Genomic DNA, 14,654 nt, shown 5'->3' with positions numbered 1-14,654 from the left:
CAAAAATCTTAATAGCTTGTGGACTATTCCAATATGGCCCATTAAATTTTCCACATTTCATCCATAATAATATTGGATTGAGTTGTTACAATATGACATAGGAAAATAGTTCTCACACAAAATACCAAACAACATTAAAAAAAAACCTTTCTTGAATTTTTTTTACCACAAAAAGAAAATAACCCACATTAGGTTTGGGATCTCCCCTTGGGCTTCTGACACACTTTGCATTGGGGGAATCACCCCCTGTAGTGTGTTTGGGCGAGGGAGCTCTACCCCTACTGCACGCACCATCCCTCTTTGCTGCGAAGGGGGAGATCCCCTCCTATGCTGCGAGTGCAGTGGTGGGGAGAGGTCCCCTGTGATGCCCCCAGACCCCGCTTGGGATTGGACGAAGACTGAAGCGTCGGGACATGTAACTCAAGCTTACACACCCCTTGTTCATGACAGTTAAAATGCAAATTCACCTAGCATGTTTCTAGTAGTATGCAATAATCGCAGCGGACAAAGCTCAAATATAAGTAAAGATAAGATTGAGCAATTAAAGTATGGTACCAAATAAAGAAAACTATTAATCCTAAAAGTATTTGTTCAAAATATCTCCCAATACAAACAAAGGGTTTAAACCACAACCGTAGATACCCCATTCTAAAAATCCATCAAAAGTCATTGATGACATCTAAGCTATTCAATTTTCTAAATACAATGTTTCATCTGATCCAATAGTTCTCGGACTTCCTTGATACGCTCTAGTAGCCTTGTCAAGTCAATGACCGCGTCTTCGAGACTATCTCCCTCAACATGCTGAGAGCTAGAGGCTACACTGCCCTCGCCCTTACTAGTGTTTTCCTTGCTAAGCTCATTTTTAGTCTTTGGGGAATCCAAGCTCTTGCGTTTCCCCATCATTTTCTCCTAGACCTAGCTGGCTCTAGTCTTTCTACTAATGTTGGCTCCACAGAGCATTCTAGACTTTTAGGGGCCTCCTTAGTTCGTGGGGGATCTTCCCTCTTGCATTTCCCCATCACTATCGCATAGACCTTTCATAACTTCTACCATTCCAAGGGGAATGGTAATGGAAACTACCACAGTAAGATTTCAAGAAATCTCAACAAGTTAAACCGATAACATACAAGGAGATAATATACGCATGTATAGGCAAACCATGAGTATAAATGCATGGACATGAACATGACCAAAAACTTATTTCTTTCTTATACGTGATCTTTTCAAAACGTTGAGCATGTAATCATGTAATAGAATGACAAATAATCATGTAAGAAAATCGTTTTTTAATTTATATCAATCACTTATAACCATTAATCCATATAACAATGTGGGTGGACACCTCACAGCTCCCCTCTGCACCGTGGGCTCCCTGCTAGTTACCGCATCACATTTATGGCCCTCTTGACCGGGTGTGAGTAAGTCAGAGATCATATGATACGGCAGTTCGCAATTTGCCTTCACCGCATTTCCAATGTGTTACAACCACAAGCGTTAAGTGTTACTTCGCTTCGGAATCCTTTAAAAAGAACCCATTCAAAGTCTGTTGACTGTTCTTCGTCAACCTAGGCGTTACCATTCCAATTTAAGAGCTCTAGAGTGGACAGAGGAGTTCTACTAGGATATTCCCCCATCCTAGAATTTGGGGTCGTGTCAAAACCATTTCTTTAATGCACAACCCGAAAACATGTGACCATGTAACTTTCGTGCAACAATGTCATGTACTTATGCCATATATCAAGAGTGCATCACATTTATAGCTTGAAAGAATTAGAACATGCGAAAATGTGTACTTGAGTATAACACATGGAAGCTCAACAAAGCTTACACCATTTCTCAAAACTTCAAACATGTTATTTGAATCAATAAGCAACATTTGAACATAGCATGCACGTATAAGATATAAACCATAGCATGTGACAAGTAGCAATTGCATAATCCAATTTGAACAACAAAATGCAAAGTTTACACATGATATAAATACATTGTCCAGGAGTAAGTTAGAGGCTAACTTACAAAGCTTCAAAAGTATTATTTTCTGACAATCAAGCAAGCTGAAAATGTATGTTTCAATCATTAGACTTATCAAAATCAACAATACTTGAAACCAAATGTGTGTCGTGTTCTAGGGTTTAACCCTATTCGGTTCTAGGGTTTCTTTTCTCACTTCGTGACCCTTCCCTTCCCTTGACCTCCTAGATTCATGCCTTGAGGAAAAACCCTAGGCAAAACGGTGTTAGTACTCCCCTTACTTAGTAGAATCCCATAATGATTCGGTGCTAGTTGATCCTTGTAACCCTAATAGTTACTTACGTGCATTGTGTGAAAATAACTTGCTAGTGTGTGTATAACAACTCTATGGCCGAAAGTTCTTGAAGATGTGCAAGGATTTCTAACTTGTGTCTTACTAGAAGGAAGATCTTCATGAAACCCTAGTGGTGGCTGAAAGTTGCCCAACTCTACAACGGTTCCTTCATTTTCATTTGGACATTGATGATTCGGGTTCCTTGAGAAAATCCTAGACAACCCATACTCAACAAGCTTGAATATGGTTGAACCAAATACTCCACTAATCTCACAAAACTCGCAACAAGGCCATAACGCCCATTCTCTTAACTTTCTCAAGCTGAAAGTTCTTCACTCCAAAAACCCTTGCAAGTGCGTGTGTTCATGAGAAGAGAGTGAGATAGAAGTTTGAAGATTCTCACCATGCAAACCTCTCCAACGCGAGTTCCTCAGCTTTCCTCCCATGCTTGTGCGATGAAGGTGTTTGGATGGTAGGAAAAATAGTGTTTGGCTTTCTTTCCTTAAGGTAGGCGAGATAGAGAGAGGAGAGGAGAAGAAAAATCTGAAAATGGGACAAAATGACCTTTGGTGTGCCTTCGGTGGGGGTAGGGTGCCGGTTCCATTAATGCCCTCCTTAAATACCTTCCTCAATTCCCACTCTTTCTTTCTCCCATCATCACTTCTGATGTGGAAACCGAATGGTCCCTTTGTGCATGGGCGCCATGCGGCGTATTGCTTCTTGCCTTGGTCGAAATCCATCCCTTCTTCCCTCATCATTGCTCCTCTTGGAAATGTCAAGAGACACTTCTTGCATGGATGACCAATGGCAATTCCTTGCCCTAGTTGAAACCCTAAAGCCTTCTTCCACCTTTTTATGATCTAGGTTCAATAAACCTATGTTTTTGGACAAGGAGGGGTGTGTGGAGCCTTGTTGCCGAAACCCTAGATGTTCCTCATCATGATTAGATCATTCTAGAATCCCTAGGGGCTCATGCGTGGATGCCATGTGGCAAGTGGCGTGTGAGTCCCTTGCCATGCCCGAAATCCTTTTCCCTCATTTCCTTCTTCCACTTTTAGGTCCAAATACTTTGAACCTAGTGGGGGGATATGACATGGTTGCCAAGTGGCGTGTAGCTTCTTCAAAAACCAAAAATGTCTTGGCCTTCTTCCCTTCTTGAATACTCAAGCTCCCTCTTGCATGTGTGCCAAGTGGCACTTCTCCCCCTATGGCCGAAAATGGTCTTTCCTTCACTTATTCTTTTTTTTTTTTGATTGGCACCGAGTGTCCAAGAACAACGTCCTGACTAATCCCTGGGGTGCACAAGCCTTTGGCAAGGAGTTTCCCGCAAGTGCACCTCGGGTGATTCAAGGAGAAAATCTCCTAGTTCGATGGCCCTTGGAGATTGTTTGCACCCAAGGGGATTTGAACTTGAGACTTGGGGGGAGCATACCCCCAAGCCGAAGGCCTTTACCACTTGAGCCAACCCCTAGGGGTTATCCATAGGGCTAAATTCTAATTGGACTAAGGCCAAAAATAATGAAAGTAACAGGCGAGGACTTGGCTAAGTCCGGGTTATCACATCCCCCTTCTCTTCCCACGTGTGGCTGCCTTGGGGGTAGGTCACCTATTGCCTCTGTGAGGCCACTGTGGGAAGATAACCCCGCACAATGGTGTGTAGACATGAGGTGCAGATTTTGCTTACTGTGTGAACCACTGTGGGGATCTCTTGCCTTCCTTGTTGGGAGAGGGGGTAGAGATATGCTCCACCCTCATTTTTTTCTAAGCTTTTCTTTTAATGTTTCCTCCACTTGAAAAATATTTCATGAAATTCTTACCAAGATCTCCAAAGGTTATTGAAAGAAATGAAAAACAATCGCAAAACTTTTTAGAATGTTTTTCTAACAATATAAGAAAACTCCTCTCTAAAATAGTTTCCAAATGGATCATAACATTTCATATAAATAATTTAAGGGACAATCACATGTCCCAAGAATTACATCATTTTACAAAGAGCAATGCTAGATGCAGTCTTAGGGTGTGCAAGCCCTGTGTACTTCCTTTGAAAAAAAGTGGGGTCCATCATTAAAAAAATAATTTTTTCATGTGAGTCTCAGATTTACCTATTTTTTTCAAAAGGTGTGCGTGGGGCTTGCACACCCTAGGACTGCAAATATCCCTTTGAAATCATGTAAAATTTGCAGGAAGTACATGAGCAATGGACTTGAATGACCAGATTTCGGCTTGTACCGGTTTGTATTGGCTTCAAATCAGTCTATGTCTTTGAACTTGTCTGTATCGATCAAAACTGATATGTATCGGCTGGAATTTGCTCTGAACCGGTATGTATCGGGTCAGAATTGGTATGAACAGGTCGATATTGGGTCCGAACTGGGTATGTACCAGTTCTAGTTTGAAACTGGGTTGAAACCTGGATTTGTTTATCTTAAATGAGAATAAGTGGGCTATGGATTACCTTATTCTCATTACCAAATAAGCACTATTCAAGATAGGAGCAGAAACTTACTCTGGGTTAAGGACATCCTCACCCCATGGCTGAATAGCTAAGCTCAACAACCAAACACTCCCTCAGCTTTGACATTGCTGTCAATAGGTGGCCCTACCGGTGGCCTCTGACGACAAGAAAGTCACTGAAGGTACATAAGACAATGGTGAGATCAAATCCTACAGCCACTACCGGAGACGACACCTGAACACTTCATAAACAACATAAAACCAAGTGTTGCGCTGGAAAAATCCATTCTGGCCACACCTAGCAGCATCGCCACACCATCGGCCACCACAGAAAGGGCCAGTGACCACAACCGGCCCCTACCAACTAACAATCAATGGCAATACTGCCATCAAACAACCGTCATAGAGTTGGTTTTCTTCTTTTCTTTTTTAATGTATGCATACAAACAAACAGGTGAAATCAAATGGAATAGCAACAACCTAGAGCACTCTCTGATGCCATGTTGTTACGCATAGAGAGAACACAAATGAGAGGGAAAGCCATTTGTTCAAAACCGTATTGTTTAGTCATTACTATTTCACTATATATACTAAACATACAATTGATGATTATACCCTCATGAGTTATACTTATTACAATAATGCCCTTTAATAGTAATGATTTTAATGGGACTCCAATTGTACTGTTAACTACCCTCTCCAAAGTATGGGGCTCAGATGTGGCTTTGGCCTTTCCTTGGGGTATTATAAATTGTATTACAACCTATTCCAACAAAAAATGTGGCACTTGAACCTTCCGACCTATGATGGAATGGCTAGACGAGAATGTTTGGAATTTAAGGGGTGGAGAATGTGACATGCTATACTGACTTATGAGTGTAGCAGGTGTATGGGATCCCCACATTACTTGAGAGGGAGTTCTTTCTCTTTATAATGATTCCAACGGGACTCCAATTGTACCATTGACTTCCAATGGACTTGGTTATGCCTACCTATATCAATAAATTTTTACTTATAAAAAAATTGAACCATGGACTATTCCTTTTGGAGTATAGGCCCATATCTGGCTTGGGCCTCCCTTGGGGCATTACATGCTGTATTTTTACAAAAGCAAAAATGATGTTACTCGGTCATAAGGATTTTTCTTTTGTTTTTTCATGAGTTTTATATTGATAATATTTTGACTCAGTTGCTTTTTAATGATATTTTAATTCTCATTTGAGTTATGCACACTCCCTTTGTCCTAATTCAGTTTCAGTTTTTATAAAGTCAAAAGCTTTTTTGTCGCCATCTTCACATAACAATCTTCATGTAATACCCTACCTTAAAAAATGATTATTTTAATATATGACACCTTTAGGTAATGGGGTAAAAGAACCATAATGGTTTTTAGATAAGTCACGATACCGTGTATTATGGATAAGCGCTTGGGCGCAACCTATGTACCCACAGGTGGTATTAAAAGGAAAACATCTAATTTAAGGAAGGTAAGGGAAGATAGAACTAGTAAAATCTATGAATGATTTGCAACGGGAATTGCTATGGATTGTGGCCCAATCTTCAAAGTTCTAAGCATGAAAATTCGAAACTTCAGCAAAGTTCTTTTGCAATTTTTGAAGTTTCAGATGTACATTGCTTCCAATACTCCTCATTAAGCACAAAAGAGCCATCCTTTTGACGTCTATGCCCATGACTCCACCTTGTATACCTCCCCAAACAGCCATTATCTCCCTCACTTGAAATGGTATCACCCATTCTATCCCAAGGTTTTGGAAGATTGCTGCCCCAACACCCTAGCCACTTCAAAGTGGAGCAACAAATAATTGATCATTCTCCCACTCTTCTTGCACATGAACACCAATATTTTCTTTTATCGGTAAACAAAGTTTTATTGATCATAAGAATAGCCAAGAGCATATATGGGACATATACATGAGCATCGCCTATGCCGATGCGTGCTAGTTTAGTGATACAAGAAATTCAAGCCATTTAAAACAATTACTATCGAACATTGGAGTAAATTATTAAAGAAGAAATTTCTAAGCTCATCCATTGACCACTCTCAAATCTTTGAAGCTTCTTTCATTCCTCTTCCCCCAAATATTCCATCATAGGCATATTGGGACCCTCTTCCATATTGTTGTAATCTGAGAGTTGTCTTGAAGATGTCTCCAAGAAGTTAGGTGATCAATTACCCTTCTTGACATCACCCAAGCTAATCCCATGCGAGTAAAGAACTCCACAAGGTCATGGCAATCTCACAATGAAGTGGTAGATAATCAATAGACTCGCCACTCTTTTTTTACATACAACATTGATCCATGAAAATGATTCGGTATTTCCTTAAGTTGTCTAGTAGTGTGAGGATCTTACCCAAGGAAGCCGTCCATACAAAGATTGCTTTTAGGAGTGCCTTTGTCTTCCAAATGCTCTTCCATGGGAATAGATTTGCATTATGCGTAGTTATGGCTTGGTGGAAAGAGTGGACGGTGAACTTCCTTTCCTCAAAGGGGCACCAAAAAATTTTATTTTCAATTTCCACCATCACATGAGTAGAGTACACTAGATCATAGAACTCCGGGAAAGCGTCAACTTCCCAATCTTGGACATCTTTGAAGAATGTAACATTCCATTGGAGAATACCACTGGATAGAACTAAGAGGTTCACGATCGAGGCTGCTTTCATTCTTGCTATACTATTGAATTTTGGATAAGCTTTCTTGAGCGCCCTATCGGCACACCATACGTAATGCCAAAAATTTATTTTGGATCTATCACCCACCTCAAAACTTTTGCTTCTAAAATATGAACACCAATCTATAACAATTATGTTACGTCGTCGGATTATCTGTTGTCAAGATCTTCTTAGTTGCCGCTTTCTATGCGACGAATGTCACTATTGAGGGAGTCTGATTTTGCTAGTACTTTTCTAAGGAAAGATTCAGGTGGTATAGGACAGGATAAAATTATTTGACCTAAAATAGTTGTCTTGTGTTATGGATCTACCGAATTTTGTCCTTACGAACTCTCATAGCTTTAGGCTTTGTTTGAGAGTTTATAAATGAATGTAATGGAATGGAACATAAAAGAAAGGGAAGAAAATGAATGGAATGGAATGATTAAAATAAATGTAAAGAAAAGGAATGGAATGAAAAGCAGAGAATGGATGCTTCAAAAGGAGAGAATGGAAAGCAAACAACATTGTTTAGAAGTATATAATGCAAAGGAACGTAATTGGGTATTTTGTGGCAACATTACTATTATGCTCTTTTCCTAAATTTCATTTCTAATTTATAAATTGTACTTTATTATATGAACTTTTAAATATCATTTTCATTGAATAATTATAGAGATAGACTTTCAAATATAATTTTCATTTGCTAATTATATCAATATGCAATTCATTTGCAACCAAACAATAAAAATTACTAGAGACTTATTTCAATTATCTTTTTCACTCTTCACCCATCTAAATGAAGCATTTATGAAAGGGACAGGTAGAGAGAAAAGAGAAGAAAGTTGAAGGATAATTTACGAGAGAAAATGATAGAGATGGGTAGTTTAATATTTTAATATTTTAATAAATATATGGATATAGGGACTTTGGTTAATATTTTATTAACCCTCGGCTGTTTGGAAGATGATGCCTCTATGTTTAATGTGGTGTACTTGGAACGAAAGGAATGTTCGTTGTTTTGATAATAGGGAACGCTCGATGGGAGGGTTTAGGGACTTTTTCTTTCATACATTCTTACTCTAGGCTTCGGCTATTGTATTGAACGAGATTAGTTTTAATGACTTTTATACTGCTTTTCATAGTGCTTAGCTTGTAATTAGGTTCATCTCTTGTATACTTCCTATGTACCAGGGCCATGCCTAATTATGTGGATTAATAACTTCTTCTTACTTATATAAAAAAATATATTTTATTAACCCTCATTCCATTCGCTCCTATTTCTCTCAGTTTTGGAGGGAATGAAAAATTGAGATTATGAGGGAAATGGAGTGAATGAGACTTTCCTTCCACTCATTCCATTCCCTCTTAATTAAGCTTCCAAACAAGGGGATGTTCATTCTATTCCCTCCTAATTAAACTCTCAAAGATGGGAAATACGGGAATATTCTAAAGAAAATATATTTTTTCCATTCCATCCCATTCATTTCCTTCCTCCCAAACAAGCTATTAGTGAATACAAGAGGTTTTGGAGTGAAGTGACAGATCCCACTTCCTAGTCTTGCACCGATATGATGAAGGAGATACTCCACCATGGTCTTTCATTAGTAACTTGGAGAAATTCAACCACTAGGGTCTGCTTGCAAGAGGGGATACCGTACAAATCTGGATAGGTTTCCTTTAAGGCTTGATCTCCATACCACACATCAAGTCAAAACTTGGAAGGGAGAAGAAACTCAAGGTTTGGAATTTACTTACGAGTGGAAGGTGGATGTTGCGTGCTTCCAAGAAATCAAATTGAAAGTTATGACAAGGGTGGTAGTCTGTAGCTCATAGGGTTGTCAGCATATGGACTGGTGTTATTTAGGGTCAATAGGGGCTTCTAGAGAAATTGTGCTGCTGTGGGCAGTGTTGGTGATTAAGTGCAAATGCTATCTAGATTACAGGCTCAAAGCGCAAGCCCGTGCCTGATTGAAGTAAAGTGCACATTTTTAAAAATCATGTATAATAACAAAAAATCCATAAAATGCAATAATAAAAGGTTTAAAGAGCAATATGGCAACATGTTTAGCCTATTAATTCAATTTATCATAGAAAGAGAGAAATTTACTTCTAAGACATTAACATTGCGGTTCTCATAAGTGGCTTGGACGTTCTCTTTATCCAAAGCCTTTGAATTCATCCTTATTTTTATTTATTAAACATTTGGATTAGCATATAGAAAAAATAAAGTATGCACATGTGAATTTTGGTACAGATGGAGATGGAGTATATACATTTAAGCACCTAGTCCTAGTGCATGTGGAAAAAATATATTATGCACTTGTGATATAGGTATATATGTGTGCATTAATGCATATTTATGCTCCTGTTTGCATACGTATGTGGGAGTTATATTTGGATTAGCATCTGCTTTGATTAACTAAATTAGTTTCTTCTCATTGGTACAGGATCTTGCGATGTCTATTCAGAAGGGAAGTTTGGACTGGGAGAGGGCTTTGCGTTGCATAAGGCATGCTCTTCGCAGTACTCCTTCACCTGATTGGTGGAAGCGGGTGCTTCTTGTGGCTCCTTCCTATAGGTCTCCCCAAGCGCCCACTCCCGGTGCTGTTTTTACTTCTGAAATGATCTGCGAGGCAACAATTGATAGAATTGTTGAACTCTTGAAGTTTACGAATTCAGGCAAATATCTCTTCCTTATTTCTCTGTACAGAAATGTATTCCAGCATTAAATCCCAAAATTACCTTCCTTCAATAACTTCTACTGACATAGTTTTTTGTTTTCTTTATATCATAAAAATGCATTTCTTTGATGCTAAGTCTATCAGTTTCTTGTTTCTTTTGTCCAAATTATTTCAAGAGTGTTAGTGTTGGTATCTTGTGTGTTTAAATAAAATTGTGGTAGAGTAATATTAATCATGGTTGTTGGTGGGCACCCACTTGCTTAAGTCATACGAGGGATACTAGTTACAGTCAAGTAAGAAAAATTTACTGGTAATGTTAATCCTAATAGCCTATTCTTTTCAAGTAACATCCTATATGTTAGGTTCATATCCTGTTTTTAGTTAGATCCTCATTTGCACGATTTATTTGTTGCGGCTGTTTGTGTGATCACTAGTTATGGGCAATTTTTGGATTAGTAAATTTAGTGACCTAATACCTTAAAGAGTTTTTTTTCTTGCTTTTGCAGAGATAAATTGCTGGCAGGAGTGGCTTGTTTTTTCAGATATCTTCTTTTTTCTTATGAAAAGTGGGTGTATTGACTTTGTTGATTTTGTGGACAAGCTAGTTTCACGGGTTATGGAGGGTGATCAGCACATTCTTAGAACGAATCATGTGACTTGGTTACTTGTACAACTTCTAAGGGTTGAGCTTGTGATGAATGCTCTGAATTCAGATGCAAGAAAGGTTGTTTCTTAAGTGTAAATATTCATTACCTTTCTGCTGTGCTGATATTCTTCCCGCTTTCTGTTACACCCCCTTCCTCTAGATTAAGGATGCTACTAACTTAAACTATTATATGAGCTGGGCATAAAAGACTTAATAAACATTAAAACATTCAGAAACTTTATTAATTAAAAGTTTCTTAGTAGCACTTATTTAAAAGCCATAGTCTTGTGCATTTTTATAAAGATTTCCATAACCAATAAGAAAGACATAAATACATTCCCCATATTCTCATAAATTAAGTCTAGTCTTGTCTTAATCTCCGCTCCTGGCCAACGGACTCATCACCAAACACTTCTTCAACCAAGTCAGTCAAAACATAAAAAAAAATTAATAATAATAAAAAAAAAAGGGTGAGTCATACTCGGGAAGCAACTCAACACATAGTAAATATTGTCATTACTTAAATAAATTTCAACATTTAACTAGCATGCATATCTTAGACATCTTGCATACATATCATACATATTATTCATTCCATCATTACATGCAATTACACCTTGTGTGCAAGCGTTGGCGATCTTAAAGATTATGATTCCTGCTCAAGGCCTTGGGTGGAACCCAGTCAAAAGCAGATGGACATCACGGGGTGCATGTCAAAGGAGCCATTCCTGCCATTACCATCCGCCCCATCATAAATAATCCTTCATCCGTCATCTGTCATCCGTTATCCATCATCATACATAGCATGCAATCATATGATCAATTTTATTTTTATTTCTTTTCTTATTTTATCATTCATTCATTTAAAAAATAATAACTACTATATGTACGTCATCCCATAATGAAAGCATGCATACAACTCCATATGTATTCAAATGCTTTCATAATAAAGGGGTACATCCAAAGGGCTATCACAGTATAGGCTTAACATTATAGTAATTCAACACAACATTTGAGTAAAGAACATTATATTTATATTAAAGAAATAAAGACATGTTCATGATTTCTTACAGGTCATAAAAGAAGCATCTCATATTGATATGTATTGAACAACCAAGGGTGTGACGATAGTTTCTTACCTCTTAGCTTTAGCAACAACCAATATTTCTCTTAGTCCCTATGAAACCATACACATAATACCATGCCAATCCATAATCTAGCTCTCATTATCTAAGAAAGGAACTTTCATTCAATGGGGTCACTTGCTGGAATTTCCTGCAAGGTATGGCTGTGTTTTGGTCCTAAATTATCTCCCTTGGAGGTGGATTTTGAGCTGTCCATATGGCAGCAACTATGACATGTATAAATCTGATTTTCGAGCCAAGAATTCTGCCATCAAACCATGCTACGTGCTGTGTGTGTGAGTTTATGATTCATGTGTGCATGCTTTTAACCTTTGATATGTCGAATAGGGTGAGAAAAAGTAACTTGCTATTCTTGGTATGCTGCTGGAATTCTTTCCAGCAATTGGCTAATAGGAAGATGTTTCAAGGATTATTGGTATTTAATTCCACATATGTGTAGTGTATTTAACGAAGAAAACAAGTTTCTAGTGCTTGTAAACAAGAGTTTCAAGGTTCTAGATGTGGATTCTTACCCAAGGCTATTGGCTACTCTTAGGGCCAAATCAATTTCCCTCATCAACTTTCTTGATGCTGTAAAAGCATGGACAGCAACCTATTAACGAAGGGACTGCCGTATCGTTAAAATCATATGGAAACAAGTACAATTTGATGAAAACCCACTTAGGGCTTCTGCCAGTAAGAGAAACTAGGGCAGAATGCAGCTGGCTGTTCTTTAGCACCTGAACAGTCCATGACCAAATTGATTTGGCTTTTTTCTTACACTTATACCACTAACACAGCATCATCAAATCTTTGTTAATTCTTCTGTTGTCTTGACTAAATGTTCAGTTTAGCTAAACTATTCTTTTGAGCGAATTTAGGTTGTAATCCACAAGAAATTTGTATGTTTCAGGAGTTTTATAGTTTCTGAGAAATTTTGTTTGATGATTCTTTTGGTTGCACATCAATCATGTTGATAACTTATTGTGTTTCTGCTGGTAGGTTGAGACGACCAGAAAAGTTCTATCATTTCATAGAGAAGATAGAAGCTCTGATCCTAATAATCCTCAAAGTATCCTTCTTGACTTTATTAGTAGTTGCCAAAATTTGCGTATTTGGTCATTGAACACATCCACCAGGGAATATTTGAATAATGAGCAGCTTCAGAAGGGAAAGCAAATAGATGAATGGTGGAGGCAAGTGAGTAAAGGTATTCCAGTAAGAGGAGTGCTAGGTTCATAGAGAGATTTCACAAAAATAAAGCTCATAAATCGATGTGGCTAAATGTGATACATTAGATTTAATTTAGGAAAAAAATAGCTTTACAATTTGATGTACGACATCAAGCTACATCAGTTTGGGACTTTATTTTTGTGAAATGTCATTGTGAACCAAACATTTCTCTTCCAATAACTATTGCAGAGTTTAGTTTATTTGACCATGCTGATACGGCTGGTGATGAAACCAAGTATCACTGTCATTGATTGTGCTGTGTATTTAAATGTTAAATTTATTTATAATATAACCAGCCAGTCACCTTACAATCGCTGCTACTCTGAATATGGAGGATACTCCTCCCATTGTTTAAGGAACTATACTAGTGTCACTGATCCCCTCCCTTCGCCTCATAACTATACTGCTGTCAAGTGAGGCTTTACACTTCTATCACCTCTCTGTGCTTATACCTAAGGGACTCAAGTCTTCTTGTTATTAAGAGACGTTTCTTGTTCAGTTTGTCAAATAGTGTGTTATTCAGTTTCCAAAATTGTAAAAGTGATTTATTTTTTTTTTTTGGGGGGGGGGGGGCTAAGAATGATTTTCATGTAGTTATTATAAGTAAATTATTCCTTCTATGGGTTTAAGATAGGTGTAATGCAGATTCTTCATTTATAAAAACATGCATATCATGGTAACCCCATAAGTACTGATAGCGAGTGGCAAAAATACCCCTATTGACTTTAGAAGAGCCCATGTCTTACGACTATATCATGATCTGAACATAATGATTATTCAGATCAGCTGCATAATGCTTGTACAGAATTATCTTTATGTAACACCCTGTCTGTCTAAGATTAAGTATGTGTTAGTGTTGGTGAAAGCGCTAGGCACACTTAAGTGCAAATGCGGTCTAGAGCCTGGGCGCAAAGTGCGGGACTGACAGTTGTAAACCACACATAATAATAAGAGAAGATCTATAAAACGCAATAAGAAAGCAAGATGGTAATATGATTAGCTAGTTTACTCAATTTATTATAGTGTTATGCCGCATGACAATTAAGTAATCAACTTATTTCAGAAAATTTAAACATGACATTCTATATAAATTCTCTCATGCTTGACTAAAAAAACACATGATATTTGATACCCATAATTAAATTAAAGTACATAGTTGAATCAAAATATACGAAAATGGCCATGACCAAAAAACTTCAAGAATTGTAGGTATTGACTTGCAACCAAATGTCAATCTGCTAGAAAGCCAACTTGGACTATTTATTATATCTGGTTCAAAGCATATGCATCAATTATGAGAACATGGCCAATGATCTTCAATATCAACCAAATACATAGAATATTTGTTTTTTGGGTCTTAAATTGAATTTTCTTTTTTATTTTTCAGAAAAATACAAGTACAGTTTTTTGCACTTTAAGCTCACACAAAAAGTGCCAAAAATCTCACTCTTTTGTAAATGCACTTCACTTTTGGTAAGTAAGGCGCTTCAACCTTGGTCCTTTGTGCCTAAGTGCACTTTTACTAACACTG

The 14,654-nt window shown here is 37.7% G+C and overlaps 1 protein-coding gene across 1 annotated transcript in view; it reads left to right on the top strand.

The window, feature by feature from the left end:
- Window positions 1–14,654, top strand: part of LOC109003970 (mediator of RNA polymerase II transcription subunit 23) — a 95,922-nt gene that overhangs the window by 17,177 nt on the left and 64,091 nt on the right. The window contains exons 5-7 of the mRNA XM_018982315.2: window positions 9,887–10,118; window positions 10,627–10,844; window positions 12,893–13,100. Of these exons, the coding sequence (XP_018837860.2) occupies window positions 9,887–10,118; window positions 10,627–10,844; window positions 12,893–13,100 (658 nt within the window). The remainder of the gene's footprint in view (window positions 1–9,886; window positions 10,119–10,626; window positions 10,845–12,892; window positions 13,101–14,654) is intronic.

Source organism: Juglans regia, chromosome 13 (genome assembly GCF_001411555.2).
Source record: "Juglans regia cultivar Chandler chromosome 13, Walnut 2.0, whole genome shotgun sequence".
NCBI classification, from domain to species: Eukaryota; Viridiplantae; Streptophyta; class Magnoliopsida; order Fagales; family Juglandaceae; genus Juglans; species Juglans regia.
The sequence above is the reverse complement of the archived record's forward strand: the minus strand, read 5'-3'. Positions and strand labels throughout refer to the sequence as shown.